The sequence below is a fragment of the Lissotriton vulgaris genome, chromosome 5 (assembly GCF_964263255.1).
Source record: "Lissotriton vulgaris chromosome 5, aLisVul1.2, whole genome shotgun sequence".
Taxonomy (NCBI): domain Eukaryota; kingdom Metazoa; phylum Chordata; class Amphibia; order Caudata; family Salamandridae; genus Lissotriton; species Lissotriton vulgaris.
Genome location: NC_141693.1, coordinates 1838641613 through 1838666611, shown reverse-complemented (window position 1 = coordinate 1838666611; position 24999 = coordinate 1838641613). Strand labels below are relative to the sequence as shown.

Genomic DNA, 24999 nt, shown 5'->3' with positions numbered 1-24999 from the left:
AAAGCGATATCGAGACAAGCCTCTTCCCCGCAGAGAACGGTCTTGTTCTAGGCACTCAAGTACAAGGCATTCTCGTCACAGAGAGCGGTCTCGTTCTGAGTCGCACTCAAACAGGAGATCTAGGTCCAGGAGGGCACGTAGCTCTTCAAGTTCGTCGAGAACACGATCTCACAGGGAGTACTCCCCGACTCTTACAAACAGTCCACGCTCGAGAGTATCTCCAACGGAAGATATTTTCTCGTTCCAAGATATCTTGGGCAGGGGAGCCCTGAAGCTGGGAGTACCGATGACAACTCCACAAATCAAGACGACTGTCATATTTGAAACCCTGCAACACAGAACAGCACCCAAACCATTGTTGCCGATGGTTCCGGGTATAATGGAACCTGTGAACGAAGCTCACTCCGGCTACGGTGAAGTCCGTTCCAGCGAGGATTCTCAAAAAGTATCGTCCTCCGGAAGAGGATCCTCTGTTCCTCAAAGCTGACCCCCCGCCAGACTCAGTTATAATCACGGCGGCAAGAAAATCCAATGCGGTGGCTTCCTCATCCACTGTTCCTCCGGATAAGGAAAGCAAGGTGCAAGACTCATGGGGGAGAAGGGTGTGTAACACCTCAGCCTCTTTCCTCAAGGTCTCAAATGCGGAAGCCCTACTCGGCAGGTATGACCGGTCTCTGTGGGACTCACTTCAGAGGTTTACCGCAAAACTTCCTCAGGAAGATAGAAAGGACTTTGAGGAGGTTCTGATGGAGGGCAGTCAAGTCTGCAATCAGATTATAGGGGCGGCAGCAGATGGAGCAACACTTGCGGCGAATGGCTATGTGCACGGAGTTACAGCAAGGAGAACATCTTGGTTACGCCTCACAGCATTAAAACCAGAGGCTCAAGCCAGAATACTGAACCTTCCTTTTTCAGGCCCATCTCTTTTTGGAGCAAGTGCGGATGAGGAGATGCAACGGATGAAGAACGAGTTGGACACCCTCAAAGCGGTGGGGCTCGAGAAGAAAAAGGAGTTCAAGAAGAAATTCCGTTCGAACAACAAAGGTTCTTCGAAGCAGAGGGTTCAAACCCCTCACTGGCAGAAAGGCCAGACCCCGCAGGGCCAACAAAAGTCACAGTACAAGGGCAAAGGCAATTCCAAGGGAAATGGAAATCAGCGCCAAGGCAACAACTTCAATAAATCTCAGCAGAAGCAATGAGTCTTCACTTCCCCCAGCGCCGTTACCCACTCCAGTGGGGGGAAGCATTGCACCTCACAGGACAGAGTGGCAGGCCATCACAAAAGATCAATGGGTGTTGTCTACGCTGCAGAATGGGTACTGTCTTCGTTTCCATCGTCTACCTCCACCTGTTTCCCCGATGTCGACATCAAGCCACCAGCTACAAAGGTTAAAGGCAGAAGTAGCGACACTCCTCGAAAAAGAAGCCATCGAGAGAGTTCCGGTGTCCCAAAGGGGGAAAGGAGTGTACTCGAGGTATTTTCTGGTCAGAAAAGAGGGCCAAAAGGAAGAATACAGGCCCATTCTGGACTTAAGAACACTAAATCTGCATGTCCGAAAAGAAAAGTTTCGCATGTTGGCGCTTCACCAAATATATCCACATCTCAGGCAGGGGGATTGGATGTGTTCGGTGGACCTGCAAGATGCGTACTTCCATATACCAATACGGCAAGATCACAGGAGATTCCTTCGTTTCCGGGTGGGGGACCTCTCACTACCAGTTCAAAGTCCTTCCGTTTGGGTTGAAGTCGGCTCCCAGGGTGTTCACGAAGTGTGTCGCAGTGGTGGCGGCAGCTCTACGCCGCAGGGGAGTCTTCGTATACCCATACTTAGACGATTGGCTGTTGAAAGGTCCAACTCCAGACAATGTAAGGAATCAATTCCAGACATGCATGGAACTTTGTCAACGTCTAGGACTGCATGTAAACTACAGCAAGTCTGTCTCACAGCCCACTCAGAGGATCCACTTCCTAGGAGCTCTGCTAGACTCCGGAGTAGGAAAAGTGTTTCCTTCGGAGGAGAGACAGTTTTCGATAGCCCTCAAGTGCCAGCAAGTTCTTCTCCACAGGTCCCAGAAAGTGCGGAAGATAGCCTCACTCTTGGGGTCGATGGCTTCCTGCATCTTTCTAGTCCCGAACGCCAGACTTCGGATGCGTCCTCTTCAGCAGGATCTGGAGGACCAACACTCAGATCGATGGGACGATCGGATCACTTTGTCGGAGGTAGCTCAATCTTCCCTCCAGTGGTGGACGAAGAAACAGAACTTGCAGGTGGGAGTTTTCTTCCATCAACCTCCTCCAACACAAACGATCATCACGGATGCATCATTACAAGGATGGGGAGCGCACATGGGACCCCTACAAGTGCAGGGTCTGTGGTCTCCCAAGGAAAGCACCTATCATATCAACTTGCTGGAATTGAGAGCGGTTCACCTGGCTCTCAAAGCGTTCCTTCCCTCGCTTCAAGAGAAAATGGTTCTAGTACAGACGGACACCACCACCACAATGTACTATTTAAAGAAGCAGGGAGGAACACGCTCAAGGACTCCGTCTCTGGAAGCTCAGCGCATCTGGCATTGGCTTCTGGCTCGCAAGTTGTCTGTTCAGGCTGTCCACCTCCCAAGAGAGCAGAACGTGAGGGCGGACGAACTAAGTCGGCAATTCGAAGACAGAGAAGACTGGGTTCTCAACGACGAAGTGCTAGACGACATTTTTCAGTCTTGGGGTCGTCCTTCAATAGATCTCTTCGCGGACGACGAAAACACCAAATGCCCAAGCTTCGCCTCCAGGTTCTATCGACCAGGAACGAGAGGGAATGCTCTTTTAATCGATTGGTCAAGGCAGTTTGTGTACGCCTTTCCACCCCTTCCGCAGATCCCGAAGGTGGTGAGCAAGTTGAGCCATTCGTGCACAACGATGATCCTGATTGCCCCCGACTGGCCGAGACAATGGTGGTACACAGACCTACTTCACCTGTCAGTGTCTCCTCACAAGAGGCTTCCATGCAGGCAGGACCTGTTGTCGAAGATGAACGGGAGGATTCACCATCCCAACCTTCCGTCACTGAACTTGGCAGCATGGCTCCTGAGGTCATTCAGTACGGACATCTAGGACTGCCACAGGACTGCATGGCTATTCTAAAAGAAGCACGACGTCCTTCCACGAGGCATTCTTATGCGTGCAAGTGGAAGAGATTCTATATATGGTGCATGCAGAATGGTCACAACCCAGTAAAGAGTCAGTAAGAAGCAGTTCTACCATACTTGTTGTACCTGACTAAAGCGGGTTTGAAGTTTAACTCCATTAAGGTGCATTTAGCCGCTATTACAGCTTATAGGCGATCACCTTCACAAACTTCTTTTTTTCAGCTTCCAGCAGTAAAAGATTTCCTGCAGGGTCTAAAGAAGGTGTACCCTCCTGTACGGCCTCCTGCTCCTCCTTGGGAGCTGAACCTAGTCCTATCAAAATTGATGGGCCCTCCTTTTGAGCCCATTCATAAAGCTACTTTACAGCATATTTCCTGGAAAGCGGCTTTTTTGATAGCGATTACGTCAGCACGTAGGGTGAGCGAAATTCAGGCCCTATGTACTAAAGAACCGTATACAGTCTTTCATTTGAACAGAGTGGTGCTTAGAACGCATCCTTCTTTCCTGCCGAAAGTGGTATCAGATTTTCATGTCAATCAGTCTATCTCTTTACCCACTTTCTTTCCTAATCCCTCTACTCCAGCTGAGAGGGCATTACACTCTTTGGACCTGAAAAGGGTTTTAAAGTTCTATCGGGACAGGTCCAAGTCTATTCGACATTCTGATCAATTGTTTGTTAACTACGGATCGATCAGAACTGGTCATGCAGCCTCGAATCGTTCTATCTCCAGGTGGATCGTTTCGTGTATCAAGCTTGCTTACCAATTGGGGCAGAAGCCTTTAGGGGGTACTCCTAAGGCGCATTCTACTAGAGGTAGAGCAGCCACGGCGGCTTACCTGCAAGATGTGCCCATGTCTGAGATTTGTAAAGCGGCGACCTGGAGGTCGGTCCATACATTTACCAGACATTACTGTCTAGATTCTGACACGAGAGCAGATACCCAGGTGGGCCAGGCCTCCCTGAGGAATCTGTTTAACAGCTGAAGATTTGGCTGTTATGCTCTGGTTGGGTCATCTACTTCTCATTTACCTGCAGGTGGTTGATGGGCTTGCTATTCTATTCAGTGCTTATGACTATTGATGATGAGGATCCCCTGGAAGAGAAGGATAAGTTACTTACCTGTAATCCTAGTTCTCTTCCAGGGGTATCCTCATCAAAGTCATAAGCAACCCACCCGCCTCCCCAGGTAAATGAGATTTGGTACTATTTCAGTATTGTGGTTTAGCCCTGTCTTAAGGGTTATGCAAAGAACAACTGACCTAACTGTCACCCCTGAGGCATGATGGGAAGCCTGGGGTCATGGCTGCCTTAAAGGCACGGTGCCAGTTATTGTGAAAATGGTTTCATTTTCTATGCTATTGTTTTGCAATGCAGCCTGAGGGCTAACACTGTCTATTTGTAAGCAATTTTCAGGATTTATGAGTGGTTTGACTCATTAAAACACAAAGTTCAAGGGTTTTTTGACCTAATGTGTTTTTTGATTCCTTACTAATTGCAGTTCATGTATATGTGTTTGCATTGTTTAGCCTCAGTTTTGGGGCTGCATTGATGTGAGAAAAATGATATATGTACATACATATATGTGGAGCGAGATATGTGTTTTATACATATATATTTTTATATTGTTTCCGGGGTCCCGCACATGGGCGGGAATATTCAGTGCTTATGACTTTGATGAGGATACCCCTGGAAGAGAACTAGTATTACAGGTAAGTAACTTATCCTTAAAGTACTTCAACTCAACAAAAGGGCATCGACGCATTTCGGTGGGCACAGTATTTTTAGGAGCCAACACCACCTTCAGGATATAATGGTTGAATCCCACATTAAAAGTAAAACATCTGTAACATAAGAAAAAGTGTCTTAGATAAGCATACCTACAACATTTTATATTAAAATATAACCAAAGTATTTCAAAAAACGATTCCCAAATGCTCCACAATAACAACTTTATGCACCATTCTTACATACACAGATTACAGGCTTTTCATCAGAATTCAAAGTCAGGTTAGTGAAACCTTTCATTTTGATCAGTCTCCTATTTAATAGTGAGCACTGTGCAATTTCATCCTTGGCATATATGTCCAATCTGCAATGTCCTATCGTAGCTGCATCGTAGCCAAGCGTGGTGAAATACTTATTGGTTTTTTGTTCACCTACCGATAAAAACAAATAGAGGCACGATATCAGGCATTGACCTGTCTTTTATGAGACTGCAAGAACGGCCGGCAAAGAATACTCAAACGAAAAAGTACATCAAATTGAAAGGTCTGTGGTTTTAAGTCTGAATATTTTATACAGCTGGTAGTCTCTATAATTAAACTGATATATCCACAGAACTGTAGTTCTTATATTATTTCTCTTTTTCCTATATTTAGATAATCACTGTTGTGGTATCGAAATAGTTTTTAAGCTGGCCATTGTACGATTCCTAGCTGTGTCTGAATGAGGTAATTATTTATTTACCCATGGTGCAGAATATGCCAGGTTATATGGCATTCTAAAGGACATGAGTAATTGGAACATGGCAATTACACACAAAATAAGGCTGTGTGGGCGATGCTGTAATGGGCCTAAGCTAATAGGACGTTGCAGATTGTACATATATGCCAAGGATGAAATTGCACAGTGCTCACTATTAAATAGGAGACTGCATAAAATGAAAGGTTTCACTAACCTGACTTTGAATTCTGATGAAAAGCCTGTAATCTATGTATGTAAGAATGGTGCATATAGGTATTGTGAAGCATTTGGGAATCGTTTTTTGAAATACTTTGTTGGTTATATTTTAATATAAAATGTTGTAGGTATGCGTAACTAAGACACTTTTTCTTATGTTACAGATGTTTTACTTTTAATGTGGGATTCAACCATTATATCCTGAAGAAGGTGTTGGCTCCTAAAAATACTGTGCCCACCGAAACGCATCGATGCCCTTTTGTTAAGTTGAAGTACTTTAAGCTCTAGCGACAACAACTCTGACTGAAAAGTTTGCTTGATATCAGAGCGTGATTACCATTGTTGCTACTGTACTTACCTCTTGCTAATAGGATCCATCTTTTCCTTAAGCCTTGTTTCCCACTTATATGTAGATGTATAATGTAATGACATTTTATGGTGTTTAAATTGTGTATTTTTAATCTGTGTCTGAAGAAGAGAAATGATCAGCCTTTTTTAACAAATTTAACTGAATAAACTGTCTTATTTTAATAAATTTTTCCTTTATTGCTCCTATTTGAATGTATTGTGGTGGTTGAAAATTGTTTCTATGATATAAGGTTGTACCCAAAAGGGAATCTTTTTTGACATTCTTGTATCAATGCGCAATGGTCACAGTGTATCTTCTAGGCAGCGTAATGTGTGCATGCGCTAGGAGAGAGTAGAAGGGTGTCATATGTAAGTAGATGTGGTGCATTACTGCTCTTTCTGCACTGCATTACGTGAAAGAGAAAGTTGGCTGAATGAGTTGTATTGTATGAAATAAATGTGCCCCATGATTCTTTAAGCTTTCTTCACACTGCTTGTCTGCATTCCGTCTGACTACATTAAGGTGGTGCAGCTGTTGTGTGGACATTCATAGCTGCCAAGTGCCCCTTGACAAATTTCTCACTCATGACTTTTCAACAGACAATGTGTTGTATTTTAGGACCTAATATTTTGCTGTAAACATTGTAAATGTGGGCTCAAAAACCCCCAGCAATAAAGTGCAATTAAGTAAAAAGGCAGAAATAACTAAAGGTATCACACGTGAAATGGATCCCCTTGCACCTAGGAACATTGTTGGTATGTGGAAAGTCTTTTCGTGGTATCACTACTATCCCATGTTCATGGTGACAGCAGTATTTCCACAGGTCTCTGTCACAACTCATTGCATTGAATGTTTAAAGCCTGGGGTGTTTAGCAATTGACCTACTATCGATACGGATTTGCTAAAAAAGGAGGCTGATGAGTGAACTGTTTTTGTCCATTCTGTGGGTAAATGTAATAGTACATATTGGCCAACATACTTATGAACCACCCATGTTACCAATCTGTGAAATAATTAAACACTGCCAGTAGATCAAATATGATTTTAATATTTCCAAATTCTTAACAGTTTTTAAAATCAGGTCAGACCTAAAATGTGCTTCTAAACCCCGTACCTTTAATTATAGCACAAACTACTGAATGAATTAAAAGGAAGAAGAGACAAAATTTTAGTGACATCCCTAAACATCAAAACCCAAGAAGAAGAATCTGAGACCAGTCTTTCGTTATGTACCTTGTTTAATTTATTACATTATGTTGGCAGTTTCAGGAAGAAAGACAAGAACATCTTTCACACTTCACCTTCTTTGATGTACATTTAATTTGTAGTTGAGCAGGGTTTTATCCGTGCTATTATGTTACACTGATTAAGGTGTTGTCAGTTATTCTAGATTTACAACTAAAACAGGATAGCCTACTAATACTCCCCTTCATTATATGACATTGAGATTTCCATTTATTTCTCACCTTCCTGACATGCTTATCAGTGCAATCACTTCTGCTTGATGTGTCCGTGAGCTGCAGGCTTTGTGAGTTAAGTCTCTTTACTTTGCTTGGTAGCTGTAACTTGGGAGTTCTGCATCCTTTCTTCTGAAAGTAGTATCACCCCTACATGTTGGGCAGTCCATTATGCAACCAGCATTTTTCTGTCCACCACTTAAGAGGAGGCAGGCTGCACCAGTTAGATTCACAGTGGGTCCTTAACTTGTACACTGATGGGACTAAGGAATACGATCAATAGGAGGATGAAATCTTCGTTGCGTTCACCAGTATAATTTAAAAGAAAAGTTGGTTCAAAGACAGGCTTTATCATGATTAAGTCTCCCTTTCATCACACTATAATTCCTTGGTAAAAAGGACTTTCCTGTGGAACTTAAACTTCATTCCACTGGGGCAGGGACAGCAGCTACAGCCCTGGTGTGCCTGTTTTCGATGTCTGCCAGGCAGCCACTTTGGCATCCGTCCATATTTTCATTAGGCACTTCTGAATTTATTATTTGGCAAACAGGAAGAATAATTTTGTCCCCTCAGTCCTAGGAGGTTTCATGTTCAAAAGTGAGATCCTTAGGCTCACCTCATGGGAGGTGGCATTTGAATTGGTAATGATTCACAAGGTGAGGTGTTTGCAGTTAGAAGTATTCATCAGGCAAATAAACACCACCTCCATGTTCTTTGGAGTGGTCTCAATCTGTCAGTTGTACTCAACATCTGACGGTGTGGAAATGGTCAATAAGCTAACTGTGGCTAGACAGACTCCATTGGCACCACCTGATGCCACACAGGCACTATCGCAAGAGTTTCCAGAGCCAATCTGGCTCCTGGGAATATTCCCAAATCGAGTAATTTGTGGGTAAATAGAATTTCTATCTGAAAGATCATTACCAAAAGTAATTAACTTATTTGTCTTCCCTCAAATATTTTATATGACTTGTTCATGAAGATTTTTCATTTTGTAGTTCAAAGTTAATATCTGTTGTGCTTCTCCTTCCAGCTTCACAAACAGGGTGACATGCAAGAGGAGAAGAACCGTATTGAGAAAGTACTCGGTGCCATCCCTGCACATGACCTTATTCAAAAAGTTCTTGCATTTGCACTCTCAGTAAGTGGAAGGTAGCAATAATGGTATTAGTTTGTCCCATACTCAGTGTACCAATGAAATCGCAAGCGTCAACGATGTTCCTGGATTTGAATTATTTTCTATTTTCAGGAAGACGTTCGTCCCCAGGACACAGTTTCTGTCATTGGTGGGGTTGCAGGAGGCAGCAAGCAGGGTAGGAAAGCTGCCTGGAAGTTTGTGAAGGACAATTGGGATGAACTTCATAATCGCTACCAAGGAGGTTTTCTCATCTCCCGGCTAATCAAGGTACAGGAACATTGTGCTGTTTGCTGGCTGGATTATGATATGGGATTTGAATGAAAACTGGGACAGAGAGGTGTGGGGTTGGGAGAGTTTAGGAAATCATTGCAGACCAAGAGGTTACCATGATTTGTGGAATTAATGAGGCGTAAATATTTGACTTATTGAGGATTGGATATGAAACTTAGGGGACATGTATATGGATAATGCAAGGGGACCACAGGTCCTGTGAGGAACATGTTGGATTCAGATGAAGTGGTGGCTGATGTGAGTGTTGCAAAACCATATGAATCCAAGGGTTTAAGGTACAAAATAATTTGAAATCTACTCAAAATGTCATTTAGACACAATTCCTGATAATTACCGTAGCGAGAGGTTATTTGATTTACCAGCATCTATTGGATAATCAGGCCTTTAAAAAGATGTACTGGTCTGTTAGTATATGTCACATTATTCGAGAGCTACATTTAGAACTATTTTACTTTGTGCCATATATACCTATCATATTAGAATGGCAAACATTACTGAAGCATATGGACCCGTTGAGATAGTTGAAGGATACAACAGGATGAGTGAGGAAAAGCCTGCTTCTTGAATTGTAGTTAAAAAAAAAAATACTCTATGTTCAGTAAATTATTAATCGTGTGTTTTTGGCCCAGAGCCATGTATTAAATTCACGTACTAGCCTTACAGAATTAACTTTTACCTCTTGCTGCACGACTGTTTAATCTCTGTGCTCATGTTACTCCGCTTTATCATTGGGAACTAATATACACTTCAGTGAATTGCTCGATGCAAGCACAAAGTGCTTTCGGACACTACAGCAGAATGGCACTATACTTATTGATATTTCAGGAGTTTTCTTTGTTCCGATTAACATGCGGACTTAACCACCCTGAACTTAAAAACAGCAGTGACAGGTTTTTAGCCACAATAATTTAACTGCTCATGTTCTCAGGAATTTATGACTTTTGGCTGGTCTGTATGTTGATATGTCAATAGAGAAGGTTCAAATTAACTTAGATTTAATGTTTTTTCAGCTGTCTGTTGACGGATTTGCTAGTGATAAAATTGCAGCTGAAATAAAGGTGAGTGTGGCATTTGCATTCTCATTTCATACACCAGAAACCTGTTACCATGTGCTTGTCATTATTATATTGAAAGTGGCACTGCTTATTTTAAACAAACTCACATTTTGATCCAATGCACAATTTCAGAACACCTTTTCAGCTTTCTAAGGTCTAAGATCAACCTGCTTATTCATGTTGCCTGGGATCACTGAAGATTCCAAGACTGCAATTAGGTCATTGACTGAGGTTTCTCCAGTATTGTATCTTTCATAGATTCACATGCTTGTATATTCCCTGTCTTCATGGTGAGAGTCTCAAGCCTCCCACCATGACGACAGAGAAGATACAAGCATGTGAATCTCTGAAAGATATCGATACTGGAAAACCACAGTGTACAAGAAAGTAACGTGTTTTTTCCAGTTAAACCCTCTTTAATACAATTCCATATTGTAAAGCGATTTCTTAATGGGCTTGTACACATGTTCCCACCTGCCCCATTCATCATGCCTCAGTGGGACCTTACTTTAGTTCTCAACTTCCTGATCTCCGTTCGAACCTCCCCACAACTGTCCCATCTGGCAGCTTTCCATCAAGACTGCCTTTTTAGTGGCAACTTCAGCCAGGTTGATGAGCGAATTGTAGGCTGTCATCCAAGCCTCCTTACCTGACCAGATTCCCTGATAAATTGGGGCTTCGCACTAGGGATTCTTTCTTACAGAAAATAGTAAAGCCTTTCCACGTGGCCATAAGTCACCCTGCCCATTTTCTATGCTTCTCCGCACCCTTCTAAAAAAGAGGAGCAACTCCACTGTCTGGACCCAAAAAGAGCATAGTCATTATACTTTGACCGCACTAAAGAGTTCTTGATGGTCGACCAACACTTTCTGGGGTATGTTAAATCAAACAAAAGTTGTGCGGTGCAAAATAGGACTATCTTGCGATGGGTCGCCCTGTGCATCAACATTTGCTATGCTCTGGCAAAAGAAAAAACCTCTTGAAGTCTTAAGAGCTCATTCCACCAGAGCTAAGGCTACGACCACAGCGTTGCAACTTGATGTTCCAGTCCTTGACTTTTGGCAGGCAGCAACGTGGGCATCACTGCACATGTTTGTTACATACATGTCGTGTCCCTCTAGAAGGGTGGAATGCTTCCAATTCGTATGACACCTTACTCGACATGTTTTGATAAAGCAATACCAAAGATAGCATTTAACCGCGAGGATTATAATGCACTTAAGAGTATATGGTATGCGATATCATGGAACAGCTATTAGGACTTGGTTCCGCAAGCTGCAGACAGGCTCAGCTCATGCCAGAGCACCATCTCACACGATTCCAAGCACTCTGCCTTCACGATTGTCAAGGCCTGCCATAGGAGTGACTGATAGGAATCGGTGTGTCCATTTTAGGGTTAGATATAGGTATACTATATCTACAGCAAAGGGTGATTACACGACTTTGCCCCAGCTGTCATGCAGCCAGTTGTGTCAAATTTAGGAGGCCAGCCAGGGGTGGCATAATACATGCTTCAGCCCCTGGTAGGCCCTGGGTACACCTATGCCCTGAGTTACAGGGTCTGATAAAGTGGCCCAGTACCAATTGGAAATGTACCTAAGGTACATGGAATCCATTTTAGAGAGAGAGCAGTAGGCCTGGGGTCCTGATTGGCAGGGCCCCAGGTCGACTATGTCAAAAACCAGCTAAAACACAGGGCAAAAAAGTTGGGGGCAACCATAGTCAGGATGTACCTTCCTACAATGTTCACTAAGCAATACTGCCTGGACAGTCAAGTCTGCAGTAACAGATTTTTGGGCCAATCTGTCCTGTAGGACTTCCTGGTCAAAACTTGTCTGCAGTCCCTCCTCCTTGGGTGGTATTCCTGGGGCATCTGTTCTGAGGTAGGAATATCGTAGGCTAGATGTCTCTATCCGACTTACCTTCAGTAACACATTATCTGGTAGAGACGTAATCTAGCCACAGATTCCTTATCAACCCGTCCATCCTCCCTGCACTGCTGACAAGTTTGTTGGGGTCAGGGCTGGTCCCTTTCAGAGCCCTAGATGTTCTAATCACACCACTGCCAGCGCACTTCATTGCTCCACGCTACTGGCATGAAAAGTAACAGACGTCAGCGCTCCGAGGTTGCCTTTATCAGACATAATTTCCGGTACGGACGACTCGGACGTCACATGGGCTGACTGACACCACCTCCCAATATGTAAGGGTATTGCTCGAGCATAAAAGTTTCCAGATCCAGCTTGATGGCTGGTATATTCCAAGGTAAGGAATCTGCAGCTAGATTATGTCTCTACCACACTGCTCTTCAAACTGGGGTTTGGCCCCTTTAGGGGGACCTCAAGTGATCCCAGGGGGGTACCAGCCGCTGACCAAAAGGAGCCTCCTGATAGATGTTGTTTGTTTTAAGCATGCAATAAATAAGCTGCAGTAATCGCTCTTTAATGGGCCCTCACTAACCTCTTATCATTGATATCCTAGCTGGGAGTAGGTTTAAAAAAGGAAGAGACTCCAAATATTATTCAAATAGCTGAACCCCATTTCTAATAATCATACTGTGGATACTTTTACACGTTAGTAAGGCCTGCCTGACCAGAATAGTATGTTCTGCAACCATGTATTTGGTTCCATTTTTTAAACGGAAACAAAATTTACTAGCAATGTTTAAATATGTTTTGTGTTAAAATAATTCAAGACACATTAAAACATTGCCAATTTAATAGAATAATAGTGAAAAATTCTGAGGGGGGGCCCGAAGAATTTTATTTTTTCAATAGGGGGGCGCATCTTCAAGAAGTTTGAAGACCACTGCTCTACCAGATAACTTGTTACCGAATGTAAGTAACTTGTCCCATAGTGCAAATGTCCACTATCCTAGATTAACTGCTGATCCCATCGGCTCCTGGGACAGCTGACCATGCAAAACTTTCTCAGCTGGCTGGATGCCACCTTCACTGAAGCACGCAGTTCATGGATTCGATTAGAGGGAATCTCAGGTTTGGCAAACACCAGCAGCTGACTACCCCCTCCAACCAACAGTCAACGGCCTGGCTGACTTCCTTTGGGTATATCTGCCAGGGCTCCTTTGAAAGGGACATACTATAAGCACAAAAGGTGGAGAGGATTTAGTCAAGACTTTGCTGCAGTCGCTCAATCAGGTGACTTACCTGCCTTGCCAGATGCCAACCTGCACGCACCATCAACTAAGAGTTTTAACCACTGTGGTCCCTAAACAAGGACAATAGATGTAAGGAGAGATGAATATAGACTCAGTCAGCACTATATTTAAAGCTGTCCAGCCAGACAGGAATGCTTTTAATATGTAAAATTAACACTGAAACAAAGGGGGACACAAGCCTGCATCCTTCTAAGTGTGTTTATAGAGCATAAACAAATCAGAAAAATAATAGAGGCTCCGTCAGAGCAAATTGCTTGTATGTTTGATTTGATTTGGATTTGTAAAGCGCGAATTGCTGCCCTCAGGTGTCCAAGCGCTAGCAATAACCAAAACCTGCCAGACGGGGAGGGGGAAGGGTCTAAAGCAGTGAGTTAAAAAGGAAGGTTTTAAGCTGTTTGCGAAACGCAGTGAGATTGGAATTGGCCCTGAGGTGCAGTGGAAGGGTATTCCAAGTTCTGGAGGCGTTATGGGCAAAGGACCTGCCGCCGGATCTGGATTTTTTTATTCTGGGTTTCACTGCTAAAAAGTTCTGGCTAGAGCGAAGACTTCTGTTGGGGATGTAGTGAGTGACTAGGTCACGAGTAATACTCGAACCAGTGTCCCAGAAGGCTTGATGGGCAATACACATTGCCTTAAATAGAATTCTTTGGCGGACCGGTAGCCAATGAAGGCTAACCAGTCCGGCCCTCACTGATTGTCTGCGAGGGATCTCCAGCAGTAGACGGGCTGCGCAGTTCTGCACTGTTTGCAGCCTGCGTAGAGTGTACTCTGGGGCGCCGATATAGAGCACATTATTAAAATCAAGGCGAGATTGTATAAGCCCTTGTATAGCCACCTGTTTGGCTTCCATGGGAAGGAGAGGGAAGATTTTCTTTAGCATCCTCATGATGCCAAAACAGGTGGCAGACAGTTTTGTGGCCTGCACGTTGAAGGAAAGGGAGTTGTCCAACCAAACTCCCAGGCTTTTGATATTATCTTTAGGAGTTGGTGGAGGGCCCAGACACGGGGGGCGAAGATCTGGGGGGGCCTAGGAGCATCAGCTCCGTTTTGTCCCCGTTCAGCTTGAGGGATGAGGAGGACATCCAGGTCTTCACCTATTCTAGGCATTCTCTGAGCCCACCTGACGCAGGTCGGTTGTCCTCCTGCGCCAGTGAGACCACCAGCTGTGTGTCGTCCGCATACGAGATGATCTTAATCCCGAAAGGGCGGACAACTTCAGCCAGTGGCCTCATGTACAGGTTGAAGAGTGCGGGGCTCAGGGAGGAGCCCTGGGGGACTCCACACTTCAGGGGTCTGCTGGAGGAGACAGGCTCACCTTCAAAGACTCTGAAAGATCTGTCTTCTAAAAAGGATTTGAACCATAGCCAGGCTTTGTCCTTGATCCCGGCACAGGACATACGGTGTAGCAGGGTGACGTGGCTAACTGTATCGAACGCTGCGCTTAGGTCAAGGAGGATCACTGCCACTGACCCTCCTTGATCCAGGATTTTCCTAGCTTCCTCGGTGACCATGAGGAGGGCGGTCTCGGTCCCGTGTTTCGGTCTGAAACCCGTCTGCGTGGGATCTAGTAAGTTGAAGCTTTCCAGAAAGTTAACTAGATGATGATTTACATGTCTTTCTAGGATCTTGCTCACCCAGGGGAGCAGAGAGATGGGTCGATAATTGCCCAGGTCAGTTGGCTCTAGACTGGGCTTTTTTAGGAGCGCTATGACCATGGCCTGCTTCCAGACGACCGGAACGGTACCTGAGGTGATTGAGGTGTTTAATACCTCCTTAATTATAGGCAGGGTGATCTGGGAGGCGGCCATTATTATGTCTGGGGGGGCGGGGTCGTCGGGGGATCCAGATTTGACTCTCTTCGCTAAGGATTCAAGGGTAGTGAGGTCCAATAGGGTAAAGTGAGCCAAGGTGGATTGGGGTAGTAGGAGGGGGTATGATGCTGGGGATTTATTCGGTTGGGTAGACGAGGTGATATGTTTCGAGGGGGGGGGGTGGCTGAATAGATGGTGTTTACTTTTTGGAAGAAGAATTCTGCAACATTGTTGCAATGGGTGGTGGTTTTTTCGACCTGCAAGGCGGGGGAAGGCCTCGTTAGCTGTTTCACTATGTGAAAGAGCTGCTTCGGTTTGGACTTGGCCATCACTATTCTATCAGAGAAATATGTGGCCTGAGCTGATTTAACTTGCGTTTTGTATTCGCTGATAGATTCTCGGTAGCGGGTTTTATTGACAGCTGAGTAATCTGAGCGCCAGCGCCTTTCCAGCCTCCTGCATAGACGTTTCTTGTCCCTGAGGGAGACCGTGTACCAGGGGGCAGTTTTGTGGGGGCGTTTCAGCGTAGTCTTACTTGTTGGGAGAGTAGTGTCTAGAGTTTGTGTGATCCAGTTGACGTAGGCCTGGTTGGCTAGGCCAGGGTCCTCGTGAACACGGGGTTGAGTGCTGGCAAGTTTAGTGGACCAATTATCCACCGCGAGATGGAGGGCAGCTAGGTAGTCTGCTAGGGAGGCGGCTATGTGGTCTAGTGAGGAGTCAAAATGCAGGTTGAGGTCACCCAGCAGGGTAAAGTTGGCTGTGGTACTGACTCGTTCGGCCACCCTTGAAGGTAGGTTTCCATGGAACTGCTTCGGGGGACCGAGGGGCGGTAGACAAGAGTGCCTGAGAAGCAGCTGTTGGGTGAGAGTTCGATGTTAAAGGCAAGACTCTCACAGTCCGGGGTGGTTTCAGCGACAGCTCTAAAATGATACTGTTCTTTATAGATAATTGCCAGGCCTCCTCCTCTCCCTTTGGGTCGGTCTAGCCGACTGATTTGGAAGTCTGGCGGAAGAGCGTCTACCACCGCAGGGTCGGACTCAGGTGTCAGCCATGTCTCTGTAAGAAACTATATATCTGGAGTATGTTCCTCTATTAACAGTGCCATTTCGGCGCAGTGTTTGGACAGGGAGCGACAGCTCAGTAGGAACATACGAAAGTCAAATGTGAGTTCCGGGTCTGGTGTTAAGGGGTAGATGGCATTTGGGACAGACTTGTGGCAAGGTAACGGCATGAAAGGTGTGTCGAGTGCACATGCTACTGGAAGGCCTAAGGCTGTGGAGGGTTTCAGCACTATAGTATCTGGGCTCAGAACCTTGGGATGTAGGGGGGGTGGCCCTGGGCCCGGACTCTGCGCGGACGAGCACAGACGAGCTTGCCTTATGCGCGCCATCGGCGCGCAATCGTCGCGCCCGCTGCGCTCGTCCACTGCGCTTCCGGTGCATGCACATTCAAATATCACAAGTAGAAATGTGTTGGGACACCTTTACACAAGAGTAATATTAAGTAGAAAAGTGTTTACGGTGTATATATTCGACAACGTTTTGATCCCTTTTAAACATTTTTGGGATCATCATCAGGACATTGTGTTACATGCCTGAGTAAAATTGCCTGTAAAAGTAATAAGAGAAAGGGAAAATGGGAAAGACAGTTCTGTAGTAGGGGATCTCTGTGTATAGTCCTAATCTAGTGAATAGTCCCGCCCATGTGCGTGGACCCCGGAGCAATCAAAAAAAGTGTCGAAAAATGCAGAACTGCACAGACACTTCAGAGAGAATTAAAGACCGATAATGCAGCCTATAAAACCAGGTTACACTGTCCAGTACTTCAACTAGAAATTCCACCAAAAATCCACAAACAGCAAAGCCTGTCCAGATTTCCCTTGCCTCAACAGCAAAACCCCTCTGGAATGATAGAGAGGAAGACCTGGACAGACAAGCCCCGTAGGCTGCCATTATGTGCCTCAGAACAGGATACTGTGCCTTTAAGAGAACTTTCCAGAACTTCACAGTATCCCAGAATGCACTGCAGGTCCCTTTTACTTTCAGTTCTTTTTGAAGGCGTAACACGCCAGACTTGTAGCATTCCTTACATGAATATCTATCTCCACCGGGGAGGAGGGCGGGCGCTTACGACTATAACCGAGATACCCCTACTACAGAACTGGAGTTATAGAACAGAAACTACTCCTTCTGTAGTAGGGGATCTCCGTGTATAGTCATAATCTAGTGAATAAAAGGGTTTATTGGTGTTTTTTCACTTTTTTGTCAAGTTTTTGAGTGCTTTTTTAAAGTACGTTGGTGCCTTTCTTCCTGTTAATCCTTTGGTGCACTCTTTGATTGTCAATATGCCTGCATTATTCGAAAAATATCCAGAGTGCTCCAGGAAGAAGGCCAAATCGAATCCACATAAGGTGTGTATCCTCTTCCTTCCCTCTTCCCATGTCCCAGAGAAGTGTGTGATTTGTCAGGACTTCTCTGGCAGGACCCTGAAGGACAGAAAGAAGATCAGGCTTCAGGGCCTTGAGGAAAGAAGGCTGAAGGTGCAAGGTGGGTCTGGAGGGCTTCCTCTGCCTGTGCTGAGGCCTCTGGGGGGCTCCCCAGGGGCAGGAAGACCAGCAAGCGTCCCCATTCTCTGTCTGGGTCGATTGTGCCGACTACGACGTCGAGAGGGATGACTACAGCCTGTTCCCCTGTCTCCCCAGGGCTCTGGGTCGAAGCGACTGAACAGACCGCCGTCGAGGTCTCCTGTGACGATTTCGTCGTCGTCCTCGTCTGAGTCAACGTCGAGTGATCGTCGTCGAAAGGCCCAGCGCCGTCGAGGCGACAGTCGTTCGCAGTCGGCGAAAAGGAGAAGATCATCGTCGAGGGGATCCTCGTCGTCGAAGAGAAGATTGCCGTCGAGGCGCAGATCGCGTCGATGCGAAGGAGGTCGCCCTTGAGGCACAAAGGGTCGCCGTCGAGGTGCAGGAGTTCGCCGTCGAGGCGAAGGAGGTCGCCGTCAAGGCGAAGGAGGTCGCCGTCGAGGGAAAGACGGTCGACGTCGAGGAGAAGACGCTCGCCGTCGAGGAGAAGACGCTCGCCGTTGAGGGACCTATGCTCGCCGTCCGGTTGCCGTTCTTCGACGCCGAAGAGACGTGGAAGGAGATCTGGCGCCATGGGTGGTTCGCCAACGTCCCAGGCTGGAATGGAAGGCGGATCACCGGGTTCGGTGTACTCCATGGTGTATACAGTCACAGAGGCCGGTTACACCCCCGCCTCCATTACCGAGGGGACTCCCTCCGAGGGCCCCTACTCCTCCTCTACCACCACTTCCTCAACCTATGCCTCGACCTCAGCTGCCAGCAGACAGGCCGCCTCCGGTCCCTCCGAGGTCGGTATCACTGCCCCGACTTCCGACTCCTCCCAAAGGGACCCCTCAGCCGAGGGCCCCGGCCAAACCAAAGTCGCCCGCTCCGGTGGAACCAGTGGATCGACCGAAGCCAAGGAGGTCACGATCACGCTCCGGACGGAGGGGGAGATCGAGGAGTCGACGTAGATCCTCCACCAGGTCAACACGTTGCCATAGGAGGCGTGGATCGAGGTCCCGCACGGACTACACCAGGACCTATTCACCGACCTTGTCAGAATCCCCAGGGACAAGGGTGTCTCCGGTGGACGACATCAGCAGGTTCCAGGATGTTCTCCTGAGGGGGGCAGCGAAATTGGGAATCACGGTGACTGCTCCAACACCCACGACGTGTGAGATATTTGAGACGCTTCACAAGAAGCATTTGTCTCGCCCTCTTCTGCCGCTAGTACCTCGTTTGGTAGAGCCTGCGGAGGATCTGTTCCTCACGCCAGCGGTGGCGAAGGCCGCTCCCTCCCGACTTCTGAAGAAGTACAGGGCCCCGGATTCGGACCCGGCTTTTCTCCGGATAGACCCGGTTCCGGACTCTGTTATAGTGACGGCGGCCAGGAAGCTACATTCTACCTCTGTCTTCAACCGTACCGCCCGATAAGGAGAGCCGATGAATCGACTCGGCTGGTTGGAGGGCTTGTAGGATGGCAACCACGGCCATGAAGGCATCCAGCGATGCAGCGTTGCTAGGGCGGTATGACCGTGCCCTGTGGGAATCCCTTCAACAGTTCACGGAACTCCTGCCAAGAGATAAGAGGGAGGACTTCCAAGAGATACTCAGAGGGGATGCTGGTTTCAAACCAGGTCATAAGCGCGGCTGCAGATGTATCTCTTTTTGCCGCCCATGGGTACTGTCATGGGATCAACCAGCGGCGCCATGCTTGGCTCAGGCTCACATCACTCAAGCCGGAGGCCCAGCAGCGGGTGGCCAATCTGCCCTTCTCGGGGGAAACCCTGTTCGGCAAGCATGCAGATGATGAGATGGTCCGCATGAAGGCGGAGGTGGAGACCCTGACGGCTGTTGGCTTGGAGAAGCCCAAAGAAAAGAAAGCCTACCGCCCGTTCCAGAGACGGTTCGGTGTACAGGGAAGTGGACGAGGGCAGACTTCGGGACAGCAGCAGCAGCAACAGCAGTTCCGGAGACCTTTCCAGAAGCGCCAGAAGGGTAGAGGGGGACAGCAGTCCTCTACAGCGAACAAGGGCCCGGCTGGGTCTCGACCCTGAGCGGTTACTTCCCCTACATCCGTTACCCGCTCCGGTCGGGGGGAAGCATTATACTTTTTCTCGCAGAGTGAAGAAAAATTACTCGGGACAAGTGGGTGCTGAATATTGTTTGCAATGAATACAGTCTTCGATTCACCAGCCCGCCTCCATCAATTCCTCCGGTCATCTCGCAGTTTCAACTGCGCGAGCTCCAGGCGGAGGCCGATATCCTGTTAGGGAAAAGGGCGAGAGAAGACGTACCTCTGTCTCAAAGAGGAAGAGGTCTGTACTCCCGGTTCTTCCTGGTTCGCAAGAAGGACAAGAACGAGTTCAGGCCCATTCTGGACTTGCGACAGGCAAACAAGTGGATTCGCAGAGAGAAGTTTTGCATGCTGTCGTTGCATCAGAATTATCCTCAGTTGCAACAGGGAGACTGGCTATGTGCAATAGACCTACAGGATGCGCACTTCCATGTGCCCATTGCACACAAACACAGGAAGTTCCTGCGATTCCAAGTCAGCGCCGATCATTATCAGTACACGGTACTGCTATTCGGACTGAAGTCTGCGCCCAGAACCTTCTCAAAGTGCATGGCAGTGGTAGCAGCGCAACTAAGGAAGAACAAGGTGTTTGTCTACGCGTATCTGGACGATTGGTTGATCAAGGCCTCCTCCTTCTCAGAAGCTCAAGCACACTTCCAGAACACGTGTGTTCTCTTGAACAAGCTGGGGTTGGACATAAACTAGCCCTGGGCGAAGAACTACGCTCCGTTCGCGGAGTTTCGGCAACTCCGCGCTCCGCGGAGAACGCGAAGTTGTCGAATACTCCGCGAACTGCTGCGTAGCGTAGTTCTCGCGCACTCAATAGCATTTTCGCGTGCGCGAGGATGCTTTTCGGGAAGATAGAGTTGCCGAACACGCAGAAACTGCAATCTGGCACAGAATAACTCGCGAACACGTTAGTAGTGACCGGAAATAAGGGGACGCAAGCGGGCGGGACAAACCTCATGGGTAACTTCGCGCGCTACGCATCCCGAGCATGCAGGCAATCAATCAATCAATCAGGATATTTGTATAGCTCGCTACTCACCCAGAGGGTCTCAAGGCGCTTGGGGGAGGGGGGTCCACTACTGCTCGAACAGCCATGTCTTGAGTTGCTTCCTGAAGCAGAGGTGGTCTTGGGTCAGGCGGAGGTGGATGGGGAGGGAGTTCCAAGTCTTGGCTGCCAGGTAGGAGAAGGATCTTCCTCCCATGGTGGATCTTCAGATGCGTGGCACGGTGGCGAGGGCGTGGCTGTTCGATCGTAGCTGGCGGGTGGGAGTGTAGAAGGTCAGGCGGTTGTTGAGGTACCTGGGGCCCAGGTCGTGGAGGGCCTTGTGGGCGTGGGTGAGGAGTTGGAACGTGATTCTCTTGCCAGTGAAGGTCTCTCAGGTGTCCAGAGATGTGGCTGTATCGGGGGATGTCCAAGATGAGTTGTGCGGAGGCGTTATGGATGTGTTAGTCTTTTCTGGAGTTTGGCTGTGGTTCCGGTATAGAGGGTGTTTCCGTAGTCCAGTTGGCTGGTGACGAGTGCCTGTGTGACCGTCTTCCTGGTTTCGGTGGCGAGCCATCGGAAGATGTTGAAGCATGATGATGAGACGGCGTTGACTTGTCTGGTCATCGAGAGGGAGGAGTCCAGGATGAAGCCCAGGTTGCGTGCTTGGTCCGTTGGTTTGGGTGCGCTGCCCAGGGCAGGGGGCCACCAGGAGTCGTCCCAGGCGGAGGGTGATGATCCAAGGATGAGGACTTCCGTCTTGTCTGAGTTCAGTTTCAGGCGGCTGTTCCTCATCCACTCGACTACGTCTTTCATCCCTTCATGTATGTTGGTTCTGGCGGTTCCTGGGTCGTTGATGAGGGAGAGGATCAACTGGGTGTCGTCGGCGTAGAAGATGATGTTGAGGTTGTGTTGGCGTACGATGGCTGCGAGGGGGCTCATGTAGACGTTGAAGAGGGTGGGGCTGAGTGATGATCCTTGTGGTACGCCACATATGACTTCGGTGGCCTTGGATCTGTACGGGGGGAGGCGGACTCTCTGGGTTCTTCCGGTGAGGAATGAGATGATCCACTCCAGTGCCTTCTCTTGGATTCCGATGTTGCTGAGGCGCTGCACTAGGGTGCGGTGGCAGACCGTATCGAATGCTGCGGAGAGGTCCAGGAGGATGAGGGCCGCTGTTTCCCAGTTGTCGAGCAGGGCTCGGATGTCGTCAGTGGCTGCGATGAGGGCGGTCTCGGTGCTGTAGTTGGCGCGGAAGCCGGACTGCGAGTGGTCGAGGCTGGTTGGGCGAGCGCAATTGGTGATCCACTGTGTGAGGTTGTTGGCTGCTTGGTTGGGGTCCGTTGAGCTGGCGGGAGGGTTCTGGCTCAGTGAAGTGGTGAGCTGGTCGGTGGTGATCTTGTTCCAGTTCCTGCAGGAAACCTGTTGCGGGTGGTGGTGAGTCGTGGTCTTTCTGAAGCTGAAGTGGACGCAGCTGTGGTCTGTCCAGTGGAGTCCGGTGGAGTGGCTGAAGGAGATGTACTTGCTGGAGGAGAAGACTGGGTCAAGCGTGTGTCCGGCGTAGTGGGTGGGGGTGTTCACCAGTTGCATGAGTCCGAGGTTGGCGAGGTTGTCCAGCAGGGTGGTGGTGGTGTTGTCGTTGTTGTTCTTCAGGTGGAAGTTGAGGTCCCCTAGGAGGATGTAGTCAGCGGAGGCGAGGGCATGCGGGCTGATGAAGTGTGCGATGTCTTCGCTGAATTGTGTGCGAGGTCCTGGGGGTCTGTAGATGAGGGTGCCTCTGAGTGTGGTCTTGGGGTCGGTGTGTATCTGGAAGTGAAGACGTTAAGCGGCTGTGAGGGTGTCGTCTGATTGGTCGTGATGCGGATGGTGTTCTTGTGGACGATGGCGATGCCTCCTCCTGTCTCGTTGACGCGGTCTCTCCGGGTGATCTTGTATCTGTCCGGGATGGCGACGGCGATGTCGGGGGCTGAGGGGGCGTTCATCCATGTTTCCGTGAGGAAGGCGACGTCTGGAGATGTGGTGTCGAGCAGGTTCCAGAGTTCCACGGCGCTCCCGAAGACGAAAAATGGCTCGCGAACGGGTCAAGCAAGCTACTACGCATGCTCGCGGAGCTATGCGTAGTTCGCGGAGTGCAAGTGCATCTTCGTGTAGCTCGCGGAGTGCGGCTACGCGAACTACGCCCAGGCTTAACATAAACATGTCCAAATCTGTCCCGACTCCGGTCCAGTGCATTCAGTACTTGGGAGCCACCATCGATAAGCTGTCGGCAAGCGTGTCTCCTTCGGAGGAGCGACGATTATCACTTCTTCGGAAGGCTCAGGCTCTTATGACCACTCCATCTACAACGGTGTCTTCTCTACTGGGATCGATGGCCTCTTGTATCTTCCTCACGCCACACGCACAACTGCACATGAGACCGTTGCAGGAGTGCTTGGAGGATCAGTGGGATCAGAGGAAAGGGTCTTGGGACGACAAGATAAGACTGTCGCTGCATGCTCTTCAGTCTCTGAAGTGGTGGTGTTCAGCGGAGAATCTCCTCAGAGGGGTTCCCTTCCACAAGGACATTCCCACTCGAGCTATTGCGACGGATGTTTCCCTCCACGCCTGGGGGTCGCATTCCGGAGACTTACAGATTCAAGGAACGTGGTCCCTGACGGAGTACACGTATCACATCGATTTCCTGGAACTCAGAGCTGTTCACTTGGCACTGAAGGCCTTTCATCCGTCCTTCCAAACCAACACTCTGCTTGTACAGACGGACAATACGACCACAATGTATTACCTCAACAAGCAGGGGGGCTCAAGATAACACACTCTGTCGCAGGAGGCGCAGGCGATCTGGCGATGGCTTCTGGCCAGAGGACTGACTATAACGGCTGCCCATCTACCAGGTGTGCAGAATGTTCTGGCGGACGCACTGAGCAGACTGATTCAGGAAAACCACGAATGGGTCATCAACGACGAAGTACTAGGAGAAGTCTTCGCAAGGTGGGGGACTCCAGACGTAGATCTGTTCGCCACCGCCTAAAACAGCAAATGCTGAGACTTCGCCTCCAGGTACTACCAGCAGGGGACGCTGGGGAATGCTCTATGGATCAACTGGTCGAACAGCTTTCTGTACGCTTTTCCACCCATTCCCCTGATTCCGGCAGTGCTCATCAAGCTGTCCCAGTCCAGGGTGTAGGAGAGTAGGGTCTGCAATCCTATGGTCACCCCAGATTTTTTCTTTTTGCTTCACTGGTTTACGACTTCCCTGGCTGTGGGCCTGCTAATCAGACTTTGGTATAGCATTATCAAAACATGTCGAGTAAGGTCCCTTTTAGAGGGACACGACATGTATGTAACTGTGAACCCCGGTTACAGTTAACTTGAGTATCGGCAACACAAAATGGATGCTGCTACCACAGACACGAGTCTGACCTCCTGCTGCTGGGAGTCCTTCCAGCGAGGGAGGCCTGGACAAAGGGTTTCCTGCCTTGGGAGGTGCTAGCACCACCCCAGACAGGATTTTGTGTATTGAGGTAGGGCAGGCTGAAAGGAATGAGACATGCCTGGGGCACACAAGGTGTTCCTGTGCATACCCCGGTTCAAACCAGTTGCTGGGGCACTCCAGCCCCAGCTCTGGCGCGAAACCGGACAAAGCATAGGGGGTGTAACCACCCCCTTCGTGGTCCCACCCATAGGAGGGACCTAGTCCCAGTACAGCCCCCTTTAGGAGAATAAAGGTAGGAGCTGGTCCCATTCCAAATTAGATTAATCCTGATTTGAAACTACAAGAAGAAACTCTGGACTTCGATGTTCTGCTCCACAGAAAACTGTTGAACTCTCCCTTGGGGCCATGAGTGACCACCCTGCACAAGCAGGCACCATCAAGCGTTCCAGCGGTTCACTTTGTCGTCTTCCTGGTGGATCCAGACTTCAGAGCCCGACGAGACCCGGACTTCCAGACCTCTCCGACCTCTACCTACATCTGCAGCACAGCGGAGATCCGTGGGTGCGACTGGACACTTGGGACCGGCCATCTTGGAGAAACTGCACTTCGCTTCCAGCACGACTTCAGAGGCATCCTCGATGAAGTGCTTTGGGGATTGAGAAGCCCAGCCCCGAGCAGCTCCTCCACAGAAGATCAGCCATCCAGCGTCAACGAGATCTGCGTGGGGCCCTTTTGCTTGATTGCTGCTCGACGCGTTGTCTGGTCACTTGCCGGCTGGCTAGTGGCCTCTTAGACGATGATCCTTGAAATCTACACCGCTGGTCTGGTTGCT

General features: G+C 48.4%; 1 protein-coding gene across 2 annotated transcripts in view; it reads left to right on the top strand.

Moving 5' to 3' along the window:
- NPEPPS (aminopeptidase puromycin sensitive) overlaps window positions 1-24999 on the top strand; it is a 1004488-nt gene that overhangs the window by 903426 nt on the left and 76063 nt on the right. For both annotated transcript variants that reach the window (XM_086924308.1, XM_086924309.1), the window contains exons 20-22: window positions 8664-8771; window positions 8880-9035; window positions 10070-10117. In XM_086924308.1, the coding sequence (XP_086780434.1) occupies window positions 8664-8771; window positions 8880-9035; window positions 10070-10117 (312 nt within the window). The remainder of the gene's footprint in view (window positions 1-8663; window positions 8772-8879; window positions 9036-10069; window positions 10118-24999) is intronic.